Source organism: Rhipicephalus sanguineus, chromosome 1, assembly GCF_013339695.2.
Source record: "Rhipicephalus sanguineus isolate Rsan-2018 chromosome 1, BIME_Rsan_1.4, whole genome shotgun sequence".
Taxonomy (NCBI): Eukaryota; Metazoa; Arthropoda; class Arachnida; order Ixodida; family Ixodidae; genus Rhipicephalus; species Rhipicephalus sanguineus.
The window spans coordinates 97915491-97934363 of record NC_051176.1 but is presented as its reverse complement, the minus strand read 5'-3'; the positions used below and the strand labels follow the sequence as shown (position 1 = coordinate 97934363).

The following is an 18873-nucleotide window of genomic DNA, read 5'->3' as shown; positions in this document are numbered from 1 at the left end:
CTTGAAGCTGTTAACTTCTTGAAAGCTGAAATCCTAATAGCGACGTTCTAAAGGCGAATATAAGGCACCATAAACTTGCGTTTTTAAACGCCAGCGCCAAACCTGTGCTCTTTTGAACGCCAGTGGTGGCCGAGTAAACGGCGCGCTGACAGAGGGAGCGGTTTCGTGGAGCGGGTTGCCGTATTCCTCAAGAGATGGCGCCACACCTGCTGTCGCGTCGTTAGGCAAAGCCCAAGACTTATCTCGAACAATGACAGCAAAGAACGGAGCCTATATTGACAAGTGCATAGTTTAGCGTGGTGTAGTTTGATGGTGTGTGCCCTTGAGAACATGCATGTGATTGTGGCTAGTATAATCTACACCCAATCTCATTTGCCGGTAGAATTTCATGCGAGCCATTTTTTTGTGTCAATGTGTGTGTTCACGCCTGCTTTTTATCTGCGCTTTCCGTTAAATCGTTCGTTCCCCTTCCCTTAGTTTAGGGTAACAAACCAGATATAATTCCGGTTAACCTCCCTGTCTTTCCCCCATGTCTCTCTCTCTCTATATATAACATCGATATCCGACTTTTGAGGCATGTAAGATAGATAGATAGATAGATAGATAGATAGATAGATAGATAGATAGATAGATAGATAGATAGATAGATAGATAGATAGATAGATAGATAGATAGATAGATAGATAGATAGATAGATAGATAGATAGATAGATAGATAGAAAGTTCATTCGGTTGCCCAAGAAATGCTTTGCATTTGAAACCCCGCAGAGAGGGTTCTGGGTCTGTGTGGGTTCCTTCCTCTAACTTCGTCTAATGTGCTGTGATGAATTAGTGTAGATCGCAGGCAGTGTTCCATCTGTTCGGTTCATAGTACAGTACCTGTTCTGAATAACTGAATTATTCATCAGCAGTCGTGTGTGTCACCAGGTTCTTTTTCTTAGCTATTATGGCGCCGTCTTCTCAATCGATCTCTTCTCTGGGGCTGTCGGCGGGCTCCACAAGAGCGTTTGAACATTTCTTCCGTGTTTGAGAAGTTCCTTTGTTGTTCTGTATCTCCGATCGTAAGCTTGCCGGCATTGTCGACGTCACTGCAGCTGCAGTCACCGCATGGTATCGTATAGACGACACCACATAATTTATGCTGTCATGCGCAATTCTAAGACCATAACTTGACAAACCGATGCACAAAGCTTCCCTAACGGCAGGAAGGTACGGAACGCCATTTCGTTTTTCAAGCTACCTGCCTTAAAACGGCTTTGGACGAAAGCACGAGTTTCAAATTTGCTACTAAATTTCATAAGTTAGTCGTCGTGGACAATGCGAGACAAAGTGCCTTCAATGCCTTCTTCACTTGAAATTTGGTGTCGCATCTACAGTCTATTAAGGCTGTGTGGAAGAATAGGATGTATTTTATACACTATCTCGGGATACAACAAAGTTGTTAACCACAGGGTGTTTCAGATAAAAAGCGCCAAGTATTAAAAAAAATTAAGCATTGGCGCACGCGTCTTCAATTAGCACCGTATTGTTCTGAGCCATATAGACCATGTCAGAATATTTTTGCCAATCCGCAAAGCACGGCAATTAACAAAGATTGCTTAATGAACCTTTTAAATAGTAACTCTAGCGGAAAATCTTGAATGCAAAAGTTGTCGCGCTCGTTCAGAAACATCGATTTTTTCAATCTATGGTTAGATAACTCCCCTACTTAATTTTTTTATGGCCTTTTTTTAAAGCGCGCTAATATTAAAGAATACCACGTGACGGCCGCCTAATGCGCGGCGCTTTCAGCGCCCTCAAATGTAAGTTGAGCGAATTATCGAAGGCTGCTTCGCGCACGGACATCAATTGAGCCGGCTATCAGTGACTGCGATGGACGTTAAGCGTCAAAAGGAGCATACCGTTACAACAACAAAAAAAAATTCTTCAACGAAAAAGCGACAGTCACGAAGCAAATGTCACATGAAACTGTAGGCAGCATTTGATGCAGCAGAGCAGCCATTTTTTTAGATGCGAAGCAGCTTTTGCTCGGGGCTGTGTCCGTCCTTCCATCGGCGACCATCCGCCGGGAACCATGCGTGCTGGCACGCGCTAGCGCGTTCGGGCCTGTGTAAGGGCTGTGTAAGACGCTGTGGCCTCTCCCTCTTACATTCTCAGCAATCATGTGATGGCGTCGGGGAATGAGATTCTGCAGACGCGCGATGAATCGACACGTTGTATCCTAGTCAGAACGCGCTAGCGCGTTCGGGCCTGTGTAAGGTGCTGGGTAAGACGCTGTGGCCCCTCCCCCTTACACTCTCTCAGCAGTCACGTGATGGCGTCGGGGAACGATATTCTGCAGACTCCACTTGCAAGGACGCGTTAACATCGAGCAAGGTGCCCGTGATGAACGGAACATTAAGTCGACCCATGCGCTGCTTCGCATCCCCACATGGTTCCCTTTAGTGGGAGATGGTGTAATTTTTTTCTTTTTGTTTTCGTACCATTGAAGAAACACATTGGAATGGGCGAGGGCTGACAGCGTGATGAAGGACCGAGATGAAAGATCCACTCACACGTGGTGGCCGCTGTTTTGTAATTTCTTTTTTCAGACGGTATGCCCCTAACGTCATTTAACGTCCATCGCAGTCATTGATAGCCTGCTCAAAATCGACCTTCGTGTGCTGATCAGCCTTTGATAATTCGTTCAACACACATTTGAGGGCACTAAAAGCGCCGCGCGGTAGGCGGCAGTCGCGTGGGATATTTTTAAAATTCGCTCTCTCTCTATCTCTCTCTCTCTCTCTAGTTGACCGCAGCATTACTTGACGAAACTGATTTTCTCGGCTACTCAGCATCACTGTTTGCCTAATTGTCGTAATCTTATGTTGGATATCTGGTATAACGGGTGGTAGAGTAGGCGCCTGTTTCGTTACAAGTGCTGCTTATTCCACTTTCACATAAAAAAAGCGTTCTTTTTTAACCAAACGTTGGGGGATCATTATGCACATGGGGCCATAGCCATATTTTGTAGCCTGGCTCAGTTTATTTTCAATTGCGGTTTACGCAAAAGTCGTTTATTCGGAGTTCAATGTGTATATATATATATGTCATTCTAGCGGTAAGAAAGACAACCAAATTTAACACACAAGTACACTGAAATGTCAAAGTTATGCTGCTGCGTGTAAAGTGTTTTCCTATAATTTTGAAAAGCACGTTCTGACAAGCGTGACAACATTCGTTGCAGTTTTGCCGAATCGTTCAGTCGCACGCAACACGCCAAAAGACCGCTTGGTCTGTAAAAAAAAAAATGCTCACTAAGTGCAGGCAAGCAGACACGTTTTCTAGTTGCGGCAGTGGCCTTCAACTTTACGAAGTCGCAGGTAGCACCTTCGCGTTTTGCGTTTTATAAGATGGCAGTACCATGCGTGGTCAGCATTGCGGAAAACGCTCGCCATAATAACCGTGTTAAAAAAAATTGGTAAACAATTGGTAAACAACGCTTATGGATAATAAATGTGTTTACACGTATGTCAGAGGATGTAAATGAATGATGCACTCTACGAAAGGGGTTGTTGGGTCACCCAAATGACGGCAAATTTGGTGCGTTCCTCCAAGTGAGGCTGCATCCGGCATGCGACCGCGCACACAGCCGAATGCATGGTGCATGTTTGTCGCTGATGCCCCGAGACACGCGAAGATTTTCCTCCCGTTACACGAACAGCAAGAGAATGTAAAACGCCGACGTAAAAGCTCGGCAGCAACTGTATACTTAAGTACTATAGATGCAGAACTGCACCGTTGCAAGCAGGAGAATGCATGCACTTATATCCATCTACCTTCTGTAGCTCGGCCGCTCCTATCTGAATTTTTCAGAACAGAGAAATTGTTCTTTTTTTTGCAAACACTGCGTATCATTTGATTACTTATGTATGTCTATAGCATTAAAAAAAAATAAAGTGTTCTGACTGTTGAAAGCAAATTCTTTTTTGGTCGTCAATGATTTACAAAAGTAAACTTTCATGCAAAACAGTGAAACAGAGTTTGCAGCTCTTTAAGCCAGCAATACAGTTTAATTCCCAATACTGTAGACTGTCACTAATAATATCTCTCTAGTGAGAAGAACTGCTGTAACACCGATTTCCTTGAGATATAATAATTGTTCGGGTTTAACGTCCCAAAACCACGATATGATTATGACGGACGCCGTAGTGGAGGGCTCCGGAAATTTCGACCGCCTGGGCTTCTGCAACCTGCACCTAAATCTAAGCGCCCGGGCCTCAAGCATTTTCGCCTCCATCGAAAATGCGGCCGCCGCGGCCTTCTTTGAGGTATATGTCGTTAGCTTTGCTTGCAGAATCTTTGTAACATCCGTACAAGCAATAGTTCACGGGAAGATGGGAGTTCGGGGGAAGATGGAGGCTCCAAGAACACCCCGTGTTCGTGAATTTTTCATCCCTTATAAACCGAGACACGTCAATTGGCATCAGCTCTAAATTCGTCTATCAATTTTTTATGCTTTTGATACTGGATGCAACTTACAGAACTACCATGTCTCATTAAGTTATAAGAAATTACTTTATAAAGGTCGTACTTCGTTTCTCTTTTTTACGAAATTTTTAAACCTTTCGTGAGAACTTCCGCGCAGTAATTAAATATTGTAGTTTCGCCGTAACTAGAGCTTGTTTTTCTCTCAAATGTAACAAGCTCTATTTGAGTTGGTTAAGGCGACAAAAAATTACTTAAGTTAACGGACGAAATGTGCACTTGTCCATTTTACATTTACTTCAATAGGCGGAGTTGAAGTTGGTCACTTGCTAAAGCTTTCTTTTAAAGGCAAGCCAAAGAGAAAAATGTAAATCATTCCACCCACACTAGTAGATCGCCTTTCCGCAATACGAAAGGCGCCGCTCTGACAGTGAGAGGACTGTTGAGGGTCCAGAAAAGGTGCGAACGGAAAAAGAGTTCGCGATGCTACCTTAAAAGGACCGTCAACTGGGCAGAACGTGTAATTAGATCCTGGTAGAAACTGAAAGACCGTGAAATATAGGGACAGATTCCAGCATCTTTTTCGCGTTGTGAGTAGGATTTATACTTTTAAATCGTGCTTAAAAGTAACAAAAACTAGTATGTCGCGCCGCCTAGCGGAAGAGCCTTGAAGCTGGATTATGAAGCCGGTCACTTTCCTGTACTTAGTCACGTAGTGTGATGCTGTCATGCGCGCCATAATTGGTCCTCAAAGTTAGAGTATGTATATCATTAGCAGCATGTGTTGTCAAGTGTGTATAAGACTTCATATTCGCCTCAGATAGAAAATTCTGATTTAAAAAATCACAGCAATATCCACGGAGTGAATGATGATGAGGGGCGAAGCTGTGGAGGTTCATCGGTAAAGAGTGAATCTTCCGTGAATTCTGCCCAGTACATCATCACCCGACGTGAGATCGGGCGCGTTTATACTAAAGGTTCGATGAGAGTTATGACGACTTGCAAGCTAACTTTAATTTTACATGTACGCTGTGAATTTTCATTGTTTAGAAAACCATTGTTAGAAAACTTCTGGCGTCTTTCGTTAAGCAGCTGGCGTCTTTCGTTTTGCTTTAGAAACATCTGGCGTTCCTTTCGTTTTGCTTTTAGAAAACATCTGGCGTCTTTCGTTGGTTTATTTCATCAATCAAACGGCGTTTTGAACAAAATTTTTATTGTTTAATCACGCCACAGGAGAAATCTCAACCAGGCACTACCTTGGAGGTAAACAATGGCTGCTAATGGGAATGAGAGACAGAAGAAGTCGGCTTTTAGATAACACTTACACTTCTACTTCTACTAACGTTTTCTACTGGAACATGCCAATGGCTGCTAATGGGGAATGAGAGACAGAAGAATTCGGCTTTTTAGTTAACGCGCACGCTGCGAATTTTTTATGTTTCAACAACGCACAGAAAAATCTCCCACCGGCACCACCTTGGAGGTCAAGATCTGGTACTAGCGTTACGACTGGTTACGCACCTACTACGATTACGACTACGAGGGACGAACGGGTGCCGCCTTAAGGAGCTTCGCCACTAAAATGTTTCACGACGTTTTCCACGTTACCATTCCGTGGCTAAACACTCTGACCAGTTAGCTTTCCGTTGCGCTAAAGAAAATAGGTGCCCTAAAAATTGGTTGTCAGTCCCTTTAAAGTTTTCTAACCAACATACACTGACGTCACGGATTTTCTAGGCGTTCGCTTGGACCTATAGTTAGTAGTTTATCGGTAATAATACACTAAATTATTTTCTATGGAGGGGCCAAGGACCAAACGTAGCAAGCTTAAGGAAGTCTTACCGAGTCCCCAACGCAACCCGAGTACAACAACAACGACGGCGACGACAACAACAGGACACTTAAAATCCACGACATCAGACTGACGTTCCAGCGTGGGTGTTGCTGGGTGAAGATCAAATACGTTAAAATTTCTATGAACATTTGGTCTTCTAATACACATTCTTTTATAGCGAAATTAATCTTCAAATTAGTCAAAACTATCAGTCAAAACTGGTTTAGTGGTTCTGCTCATTGTCCATGAATAGAAGCAGAAAGAGAAGGAAGTTACTAGCTGGAGATATCCTGAAGAAAAACGGTCTGCCTTGCCGTTTCATCATCGTTCAACGATGGGGAAACGCGTGATCTGTCTAACGAAAAAAATTTATTTTGTGAAGGCAAACACAATCGGTCAAAATACTAGTTTTATTTTTCTTAAGCACGTATCGTTTTCCCCGACAGCAGCTCTCATAGGAGACGGTATTCTCTTACGGAATATAGAGCCCCTAGAAGGCTTATGTAATTTTGCAGACGGAATCATCGAAGTATTCTTTTGGTCGTAATTTCTCGAACGCGTGACCCGAGACACTGCACACGCTGCTCATGACGTTAGCGAGGTAAAAGGATATATACTCTTTCCAATTTCCCACGGCGACGAACGCAATGCTCGAGGCGTTCTCTGATAGTTGTATTGCGCTCGTCACTCTGTAGTTTGTGCATACTTGCATGCATGCGTCGGAGAGAGTTTACTAAACTTGGGCGACCTTCAGAACAAAGTGTGGAAACGCACACTCGTGAAGCGTTATCAACCACGTTGAACCCTTTCATTTTATTTCGTTTCCTTGACGCTTACAACATAGCCGTCTCTGATGTGAGCATGCTTTTCCAATGCGGTAGAGAAAAGCGTGCTAACTTCAGTGAGCACGCTTTTCAAAGACGGATCAGTTATGCGTCAGCGCACCTTCCATTGTTTTATCTAAAGAAACACAGTTTCTGGTTATACTCACCTGATGTCGGCATTACAGCCTTGTGACATCATGAATAAAAGTGTTCATATTATGCAGTTTTGTAAATAAATGATTACTTGAAAGTAAGCGCCTGTGTTATCGTCACCTCCCCCAGTGCTTGTTTGCACGCGCTTAAGTTTTATGCTATACAAAACCAACTCGCCCGAAAATCGGTGCCCATGCTTTTCCAAATCGATAACTGGGTCGGTTCGTCAGTGAGCATAGTAGAAAGATACATTATCAGCGTCTGGAGCGGCCCAATGGAAGGCGCATCCCGCAACCACCGAAACGCGTGTTTGGCATCAAATTTTTGGAAAGCCTTAATTTTACTGATATGCAAAATTTTCCATGTCGGCTTTAAACCTTGTCCCAAGGATGGCTTTTAATCAACTTCCACGAAATCCAACGTAGCCTTAATAGAAAGCATTCTCCTTCTTACCGTTGTTTTGCACAGCGGTACAACACATCCATATGTTTGACGTATATTCACAGTCGGCAAGCGCGGGTGTGTAGCGAACATCTTAGAACACTTGCTTCGGAGCGTGGGGGCCTGGGCTCAAGCCCAGGGCCACCTAGAAAATTAATTTGTTTTAATATACATTTATTTCTTCATAGCGATGATCATCTTACGTGACAGAGGGACAGACGGTCGGCCAGTTATCTCGTTGTGTCGGAATAGAATTGCTTACGCATTTAATGGGGGGGGGGGGGGGTATATGGGAAGAAGAGCAGGTTGCACAAGAGTAGCGGCTTCTCACCTTTCCCGCCCTCTCGTCCCAATTCTCATGGCAGTCGTAGTAGGTGCCGTCGGCCCAGGTAAAGGGCGTGGCTCGTCCATGAACAAACTGGACGCTAGACAACAGCGCAGCCACCAGCCAAATGACCAGGATGATGTGGGGACCACGCTTGCGAGTCCACCGGAAGCTCAGAGGAGACATGATGGCGTAGTACCTGCGTTTTGAACGAGCACAGAGTGAGAAATACAAAACATGGTGAGAACGGTATGGGTGACATTCCTGAAAAGCAATCAGCACTGCGTATGGGCTAGCCAAATCAAGTCTGCATTGCGAAAAGGTAGAAACAAGAATATGCACATAGCGTTTTAGACTTTATTAAACTGCGAGAAAAGACGAGGACACAAGTAAGAAACATACAGAACACCACGAGCGCAGATTGCCAACTGTTTATTTCTGGTAAACAAGGAACAGGTATTTCAGTCAGGAACCTGGACGCGTGACCAACCTGTAAATCTCGCATGTGCCGACAAACATAAGAACATTACTGAATAAGAGTGCAGCCCAAAATAGCGGCCAAACGAACACCGCAAATCGCGGGACCAATCTCACTGAGCTGTGCTCATGTGAAGGAATCGAAGATGCCAGATGTCGCTCAACAAATAACCCGAGTAAAGGCGAAAGGATGAGGGCGTAACATCGCTTGAATAAAACATAAAAGAATGACCGATCAACAAATGTAAGGGTGAATATATCGTAAAACCACATCAAAGCTAAAAATATGGCAATATAAAAAACAGCAATTAACAGAAGCAAAAGGGGAAGGCGACGAAATTAAAAGTGACTAAGTAAAACAGTAACACCCCCAGTGATAGACTGGCGGTCTTTCACAGGGGGTCTGTGAAAGGGGGCCGCTATTTCGGGCTGCACCCTTATTCAGCAATGTTCTTATGTATGTCGGCACATGCAAGATTTACAGGTTGGTCACGTGTCCAGGTTCCGGATTGAAACATCTGTGACTTGCTTACCAGAAATAAGCAGTTGGCAGTCTGCGCTCGTGGCGTTCTGCGTGTTTCTTAATGTGTCCTCACATTTTCGCGCAGTTCAATAGCGTCTTCAGAAGGACGTCTTGCTGGGCGAGTTGGTAATATACTATTATTAAACGTAGTGCAAAACAACACGGACTTTACTTTGTCCGTGTTGTTAATAATAATATCTGGGGTTTTACGTCCCAAAACCACGATATGAGAGACGCCGTAGTGGAGGGCTCCGGGAATTTCGACCATCTGGTGTTCTTTAACGTGCACCTAAATTTTGTTCGTGTTGTTTTGCGCTACGTTTAACAATAGAGTCTAAAATGCTATGAACCAATTAGCCTGCCAGAGCGTCTTACTGAAGCACATATCAGGACAAAACAGGCTTGTAATGTCGCGTGTGTATTCGCCACCCTGTTTGTTCGTTTATTTATTTATTTATTTATTTATTTATTTATTTATTTATTTATTTATTTATTTATTTATTTGTTTGTTTGCTTTTGATGTTCGTGACGTCAGTCTTTACAGAGAAAATGGCCGACCTCAAGCTGTCTTGCTTCGTTACGTGGAGAATGGTGTTGGAAAGCGGGTTGCAGTCTTCACAATATAGGCATTGAACTATGCGCAGCTGCACCATTGTTTATGTACTTAAGATATTGAAAGCACGCAGAAAAACAAAACAAAAGTGTTTTTATTGCTTTCCAGCACCCTTGTTCATTGACAATATGCTCTCTGTGAAAGTTTTACACCATTCTTCCTATGTTGAGGTGCAGTGTGTTTCATTTTACGGGTACCAAGTGGGAGAAGATAGGATTTTATAGACACGAGCGGTTGCTCTTACTCAATGTCATTTCTAAAGACTGAAAAACCCATAAAACCGAGATTGGGCATTTTTTCTCGATAAATAAAACCGGAATTCTTGTCGTCATTTCTTAGGTCCTGTTCCTGGTACGGAGAAGGAGTAAACATATTAGACATAATTTTTCCACAATTTATTGATATCTATGCTCCTAAATTAGGGCGATTTAGTGCCGCGAACTAGTCTTCCGGCGCTGTACGTTACAAAACGCGTGGCCTGCTCAAGATATATGGAGCAGTGCCAGCGCAGCCCTCTCTTCACTTACCCTTGCAGCGTTTTAAAGCCGCTCTCTATAAAATCAGGGACACCCCCCCCCCTTTGCGCTTCTTAATGCTTGATAGCTACTTCACTCAGACTTAAAAGGTGCGTAAATGCTCGACCAAAACAAAAAATTCTTTCCCCTAAGCTTCAACGCCTCGGAAACTTCGGGCGTTTGTGCGGCTAGACGTTTAATAATGCAGCGAATGCAAACCGAGACTATGCACGCTGATAGGAGATTGCAAAACGGCTGGGCCAATCTCGGGGGCTGAGAGGCACTTACTATCATGCGACGAGACGAGTATGGGCGAAGAACGAAGGCTGGCATAAGGACGTTTGCGCGCGCACTCAGCGGTCGATGAGACGAGTGCGGCCGCTTAGAGAGTAAAACAAAGACAAGATTTGGCCTAGTGGGGAACCGAAGAAAGAAGCGTGAAAAAACAGTAACAACGTGAGAACAAGATTACATTCAGTCAATCTACGTATCGATCAATAGGTAATCGTGTAACCAAAGCTATAACTATATCGCCGAAAAAAAGCAGGTGCTGAAACCGTAGAAATTATATGTATATAAGAAGAGGTAAGAGAAATTATGTGAAGGTAGCTCTACATAATAAAGCAAAGGAACACAACTTGCAGCGTAGCATCAATGCTGCAGCTGACACGAAATATACAAAACATACAACGCCGTAGATAACACTCTACGCGCGTGATCAGCGTAATCAGTGTTTTGATTGTGACGCCACGTTGCGTCACATGTATTAAAAGCGTGCTTGATAATGCGTACCTGAGTATTTATAGCCCGTAAATAGTGTGTGATAAAGTTTTCTAATGGGTCGTGGGGTCTGAATCGATAGAAGAAAACTATAAGTTTGTTTGTGCGGGTGATGTGCACGATATAGTTTTTGGGCAAGTGCATATGATTTGTGAATGTGCGTTCCTTTTAGTTATGAGCCAAACTGTACATTGAGAGATACCCATGACTGTAATGGGACACTGACAACTTTGATACACGCAACTAGATGAGCAAGACAACGGAATAGATGAAAACCCGCAAATAAGCTTCCATAAGCCACTGGGGCGTCGCTATTGTAATGTAGTGTGTGCTTGCTCTAGTGGCAATTGTCAAAATAGGAGAATAAAATCGATTTATTTTGCTCCTGTCATCGGCCCGAATAATTTCTCTGGTGTTTCGCTCACCGACTCACGCATTGTTATAGTTTACCGAACCTTGGTCCCCATACTCAGCAATGGAAACACTTCTGGTGGGCCCGCATCACACCCGGCGCTTTTTACGCCGTTCATGAAAGTTGGGTGACCCCGTATTCAGACCAGAGGCCGTCGTAATGCAGGACCAAGGCTTTCGCTTTAATTGAATGCGCTAATGAGCTAGGTTGGTGTCCTCAGCGCTCCCCGATGCTGCTAAAACACGCCGACCGCCATGCCGGCTAATTATAGCGTTTTAATTCCTGAGCACTGTACAACACTGTGTTCCAAGTGAGCTCCTGCCATCCCCTCATACACTTGGCAGGCGGGCATCATATGGATTGCTACGTTCGTCGATGTCAATATTGCCACATGTACGGAGGCTCGCTTTGAAGTTTCGCATATGGAAGATTACTGCACGCCGTGGATTGCATACCTTGCTTAACTCCACCAACCTTCGCGGCATGCATGACACAATCGCCAGATGCAAATTAATTGCGATGCCCACATCCTCTACACAAAACTACAGGCAATCATTTCGTCTGACAAAGGGACGCCCCGCATCGTCTGAGACAGTAAACCTAGTCATAAATTAAGGAGCTTTGGCAGCATCGTCAAAGGAAAACATTAGCTCAGTGAGTCAGGAAAAGGGAGGAGGGGGCGCACCTCTATGCAGCTATTTCGCTAGAATTGTTTTTAGAGAAACTCTTTTGCTGCATTTTAGGGAAATGCCATTGTGTTGCGCGACATAAATTATACCGCTCAAAATTAATGAACGTGCGGTGGCTTCTCTGAAAGGCTAATTAGAGATTCTTTGAAGCAGAATTTTTTTCGGACAGTGTATACAGCGCTAAAACTCTGCAAAGGCGCGCACAACACCATTGATTACTAGGCGCGATGGCAATGCCATGCCGGTAAAAGCGAAGAACTGGAAGGGCATAAGCTTCTTGCAGAAATACTTAGTTTTCGTTACGCACTGAAAATGTGGTCCTAAAAGCGCTCACCAGCACGTAACCGGTTGCATAAGCTAGATTTTGTTTTCTCGGGCACCTGTATCTATTTTACTCCGTTTTGAACGTTAGGACGAGGTACACTGAATGTCGTCCTTCAGATATACAATGAAAATGTTCTTGGTCCGGATAATATTGGCCCTAACTGATTTGCGATTTTCTTTACCGACAACTAAACATCTCTGAATTCTTTTCTCAAAATATCGTATCGAGTCAGCGCACAGCCTCACTCTGTCCTATTAGGATCTGGAAATATATACGTTACCTATGGAAACACTCTCGTCTCTTGGGCGGATGCTGCAAGCAACTGCTCGGCATTCTCGGCGCCCGAAAAAATTGATAGGGTTGTGTCGAAAAGTTAACCTGAGAAGCAATGATGAAGACCCCCGATATGCAACATGTAACGTTGGGCCCTGGCTCTTCTAGCGTCAAACATTTCAAGAAATTCGTTGAGTGCAATGTAGGAGTAGTTTACAGGAATCATCTGTCCTGCGGGGCATCCTACGCTGGACAGACGGCCAGGTGCTCTAACAAAAGGCTTCAGGAACAGAAGAATTTGTGGAATAGAGTCGCAATCGAGGGGCATCTTGCTCAGCACTGCTCTGCCTGTAAGTGTAACCCGAATTTAAGTGACAAAGCTATTGTAGCATACAGCAGGGACAAAATAAAAAGAACAATTGCAGCATCCAGTATGCTGTCGGGGAAGTTTGGCGCATGCGTGAGCTCTGCGACCATTGCACTCACAGACATGCAGGTGCCGTTTCCAGGGAAACAAGAATAATTTTCAGCGCAGCACATGTTTGATCTAGCATTCTTATATGGCATTTTGTTGACGTGAATTGCCAAGAGAAATATGCGCGTGTGTTTTTACCATTGTTAGCATTTACGTTCGCCCATGCACGGTTTGCCATCAATGCCCTCTTCTTTTTATGTCTTTGCCCACCCCTTTTCGTCTTTTCGTTTCATTAGATCAGTTGTTAGATGCGCTTCGTCTGTGTCGTTTTTGTCTGCCGTCGTTGTGATCTTCGCAGCGCTGCCTATCTCACCCAAGCATGAGGTGAAACGCGCCGGCCTACTCAGAAGGGCGAAGGAGCATGAAAGGACCCCTACACCACTCCGAGTCCAAAGACGAGAGAGTAGTTTCTTTCCCGCCTTCACAACCGTTCCTGTCGCCGCTATCTCCTTCTGGCACCTATTCTTCATAAAATACGTGGACTATGTGAGCACTAAGCGTTGAGCCTATCAGGATTTCGCGCTTTTCGGCTACACCCTGCCATCTCCACTTGCGTACTCGAAAACGTGCAGTCAACCACAAAAGTTTATGGGCCACGCGAGCGCGTGCCAAACTGCGTGTTCGTGCCACTAGCGGTACGCCATCTAGCGTCGGGCGCAGCGCTGGGCCGGAAACGGGTCTTCCTGTTATTCACCGGTCTGGCAGTTTTCTACTGCAGTACAGAACACTATTAGTTCGTTGTTTTCACGCAAAGTGCTTATCTGCGATATGAGAGTTCCACTTCTACTTTGATAGCAGAATCGAAGCTACCACGACGTGCTTCGAACGGTGTGCATTGGGTAGATATCACTCTGCGAGAAAGATTGCGATTGATAACAGTTATGCTGATAGACCGTAGACACGGCCGCCGAAGAGCGCGTCTCGTTAAAAAGCGAAAGGTGGAAAATATTCCTGCCCAGTGGAAAAATAGCGTGGCCATCGATTAAGGGATGGATGCGTTTTGGGCGAAGCGCTGCTGTCGATTGCCGCTGACGTAGCGGAAATGTCGCGAAGAAGCTCTTGGGCGCGCTCGCGTTGTCCGTAAACTTTTGCGGTTGACTGCACAAAACAAAGTGAAATCAGGTGATCACGCACGATAGTCATGTGAGACAAGGCAGATCGGTCGTGCGACTGCATGGCAAAGCAGGGTAGGAGACAATTCGAATCTCATACTCCTCGCATATGAACCAATCGAGAGCTTAGTTTCTCATGACGTCACGTGAACAGACTGCTGGCGTCACGAATTGTGCCGAAAATACGGGAAACACCAAGAGAGAATAACGCTCTCATTCTCATTATTTTCAGAGGTTGTTTAGGGGCCCTTGAAGGAGTTCAGGTGGGGAGGGGGGGGGGGCTGCGTCGCTTTGTCAGAAACTTCGAATTTTGATCAAAAGGGCGCGGTTGCACGAGAGCTATCGAGACTGAGATCAGTAGACGGCACATGCCGTCGTACGTGCTGTTCTTACCGCTTACTCTCAAGCTGTCAAGCAACAGACAGCTCGAAAACAGCTTCGCTCCCTGGAGTGACTATAATCCTCACGCCAGCTTTTTGTAGAGTTACGCCAGGTCGGATACTAATGAACTGAGCTGCTAGCCTTATTTCGTATAACATTCCGATTTGTTGCGATCGCCTTCACTGCATCGCCCTTGCGGCTTAATTGATTTTTTGTTAGACACAGCCACACGAAGCCAATTGATATCGGCCGCTGCTCCCCCATCCTTCTTCATGGGTACTTGAAAGTGAAGCGAAGGAAAACGTGGGCGCAGTTATTTTTGCGCACTGATGTGCACCTTCGAAGCTTTCCGCAGCTTCATTATCTGTTGACTTTCTATTCCGCAGATAGGAGAGATAGTGCTCCCCCTCCTCTGTTCTTGCTTCATTAGACCGAACGCCGATATTTCTCTGTCGGGAAATTGGTTCACCAAAATTTGTGCACAATGCATCGGCTGTAATATGGTGAAAATTTAATTGTGGCTATTTAGTTTTGTGACCGCAGCTATGATGAACTTCAGCTAAAACAATTTTCCACTGGCATTAGCACATTTAAGTACAGTTTTCTCAAGTTTTATTCGGAACTGCATTATTCTCCTGGCAAGGTCCGCTCCACTCTTATCATTTCAATTAAACTTTTCGCCGCACTCAGTGGCAATGTACTTAAAAAGCGTTTTCTCCCGTTCTGTCTAATTGCTATTAGAATTTTCAGAAACGCATTTACTGTATTGGAACACTTACTTTAGGGCCCCGCCACGGTGGTCTAGTGGTTATGGCGCTCGACTGCTGACCCGAAGGTCGCGGGATCGATTCCCGGCCGCGGCGGCTGCATTTTCGATGGAGGCGAAAATGTCTGAGACCCGTGTACTTAGATTTAGGTGCACGTTAAAGAACCCCAGGTGGTCGAAATTTCCGGAGCCCTCCACTACGGCGTCTCTCATAATCATATCGTGGTTTTGGGACGTTAAACCCCAGATATTATTATCACTTACTTTAGGATTGCGCCCACTCCTTCAGAAGCCCTTCATGAGCTGGGGTATGTAGAATATATATAATTGAATGAATAATACATAAAAAGTCGCAGTTTATTCCAAAAGGCGAAGTGTTCGTAGCGATGGCAATGCACTAGGCAGCTACACTGTAAGGTTCGTAGTTTTATGTGATGTATATAGCGCAGCAAAGGTTCTACAGATTAAACTAACAAGTACGGTGTCACACGGGCACAGGCAAACATGAAGAGATTTCACTCAATGACTGCCAACCGTGGCTGTAACAACGCTGCAGTCATTAACTGCGCAGACAGAAGTGAAGACAACGCACAGCGTAGCCTTCCCTTCAATACGCCTACGTAAACACTCATATACTTGACTATGAAAAATTTCATATTGCGCCAAGTTAGACAAAAGAGAGCGGCACTAAACATATGTGCTACCACGAATCCTATTCCACAGATTACATCGAGTTTGGTAAGATCTATAGGCGGGATCTCAAACACGCGGCCCTCGGACCTTTCGCTAGCGGCCCGGCCCGCACACGACTCTTCATCCCATATTTTGTTGTAACTTTTTTAAGGGAGTACGTTCATGAGCTACACAGGCATGACCGATCTCAAGCGTCATTTTCGTGAGGCACCCACGCGGTCACCGCGTGTTAAAACATAACCGTGAAACAAGAACTCTGCATCTCACAATCTGCGCCCGGATTTTATACATTCTGCAGATCGGTATCGATATGTGTCTCGAATCATGGGGCCAAATCTCCTTCAGAAATCACCCATATATGAGATATGGGAATGGGCTCCTTTCAAATGGCAACGGTAGCTGACATTTTGTAGATATACCCCCCAACTTTCTTCACTGTCGCGGCCCTTGCGGGACTAAATTTCGTGACTGTGGCCCGCTATAGTTGAGGTGAGTTTGAGACCCCTGACATATGTAGATTTCAGAGTCGAGTACGCTACCGACATTAGGCATTCGTGTTTCGAAGCAAGTGTCAATGGGGTACCCAACGTCGCCTTGAAGAGTAGCATCAGAAAGCTCACTATACATTGGCGGTATTCCTGAGTGTCACCACTCACCTGCCGTATGTAGCAGCCCAGCTACTGGTGAACTTAAGGGCGTGGATTTGATACCAGCCACAGATAAAATGCACTAACGCTCTTTTACTCCGACTTAGGCGCATGTTAAAATCATTCCAGATTCCCCCCCCCCCCGCCTGCATGCCTCTTAATTAATTAAATAATTATTTATATTCTCACTCGTAAGTACATAGAATGGATGCAAATTGCCTTGACCAACAAGCTACACTGGCATATAGCAGCTCGGTCCCGTGACGAATACATCAAAGAGGTTAGGAGTTCAAAAAAAGTTTAATTAATTAAATAAAATAAAAGTATAACGTAAGAAAAAAATGGCTGATCCTTCCGTCATAGGAATCGGTATAACACGAAAGTGAAACGTGTCTTCACAGGAGTAGTGCTTATTGTGTAGTGATATATGGGAGCTTGTACAATGTCTATTGGCGTTTGGCAGCTATAGCACTGTTTGACGTGGATGCACCCAGGTTGACGCCTAGTGGCACATCTCCATCGCAACGAATAACGCCCATGATCATGATTTACCCGTTAATAATAATAATATCTGCGGTTTAACGTCCGAAAACCACGATATGATTATGAGAAACGCCGTAGTGGAGGACTCCGGAAATTTCGACCACCGGGGGTTCTTTAACGTGCACCTAAATCTAAGTACACGGGCCTCAAACATTTTCGCCTCCATCACAAATGCAGCCGCCGCGGCCGCGATTCGATCCCGCGACCTTATGATTTAACCGTGGTGGTAGCTGAAGTTTTTAACGACACAGCGTATCGTGAGTCCCGCGCAAAGATGACATCAACAAGCACAATAATAAACACTGGTACTCGATATGCACTTGTTCAAAGCGTCGTCAATTGAGAATAGGAACAGCACGGTGTACGCTCCCGACTTATAGGGTAACCTAAGCCTGTGGCGATGCACACACTACCACACTGCGCTTCAGCAACACGGGAGGCAGAGGTAGCTTAAGCCGCAGAGCTTGAGGCACGGGCAACACGGGAGGTAGCTTGAGCCGCGAACGCGCGCAGACATTCCACGTCCTGCTCGCTCTGTCTCGCTCCACCAAGGCCGTCACCCGTCGCCGTCAACATCGTTGCCTTTCTGCAGCACTTATACAAATACTTTTATTAGTCGGTGCTATTGCATTTCAAGCAGTCGACGGCGAAACACCGTTGGGCGCATGTTGAAGCTGCACTACGACAACGAGCCGTCACGCTCTAGCACGAAGCGAAAGGTAAAGTACGTAACTGCGTCTACGGCGACCCGATGCTAACGCGACTAGTGTTCTTCACTGGTATCGAGACGATTTAATCATAACCTCCGAGATTACACGCCAGCGCGCAGTCTCAGAGGCCATGGTTTAACTGCGTCGTCGCCGAAGCGTTCTCTATCGGCGCTAGTAAGTGTCATGCATGAGCCTCATGGCGCATTACTTCCCTTCACCGCTCACAGACAGAGGCAGCGCTCCGCCCCGCTTAGCCCAGCCATCAGAGAGCAGCGCGCAAGATATAATGTGCGAGAGATATAAGGCGCGTTTATGGGGTGTTCTGCATCTGCCTCGGTAGTTTAGTGTTAACAAAGAAAAGAAAAAACCTCGGTAGTTTAGTGGTTGGAGTGCCGGGCGCTTATCGTCGCGGACCAAGAGGTCGTATGTTCGATTTCCGGCGGGGATCTATTTCTTACATTTTTTTTTTATATCCGTTGGCGTTCATTTTACCAACGTCGTATCCTTGACGGAAATGCGTCACTAAAGTCTTGGTGGACACCGGCATAAAACACTTTCGTGTTAAAGTGTAAAAAGTGATATTAATACTGGCGGCATCAGTACAAAAAACACCAGACAAAGGTGAAAGTGAGACAGAAAACTGTTAGTAAATATCGATTTTGTGAATGACATATCTTTACGTATGCGTATAAAATTCAAGATGTAGATTTGGCCCGTAAAAGCACAGAGTTTATTTATGATACAGTGTTACCGCTCATGCGCGTAGGAATATGTTTTGAATGACGCCAAAGTGAAAAAAGAGATACGCACGGAAACAGTTATGTAGTCTGAGACTTCATAAGAGATTCTGAAGGGCAGATTAGATTAGGCGATATTGCAGAGTGGATTAAAAGGG

The 18873-nt window shown here is 45.0% G+C and overlaps 1 protein-coding gene across 1 annotated transcript in view; it reads right to left on the bottom strand.

The window, feature by feature from the left end:
• The window catches only part of LOC119386302 (RYamide receptor), an 82281-nt gene extending 74042 nt beyond the window's left edge, over nucleotides 1–8239 (bottom strand). Inside the window, exon 1 of the mRNA XM_049415371.1 lies at nucleotides 8051–8239. Coding sequence (XP_049271328.1) covers nucleotides 8051–8230 — 180 coding nt within the window. The 5' untranslated portion in view covers nucleotides 8231–8239. The remainder of the gene's footprint in view (nucleotides 1–8050) is intronic.
• Between the last annotated feature and the right edge of the window lie 10634 nt (nucleotides 8240–18873).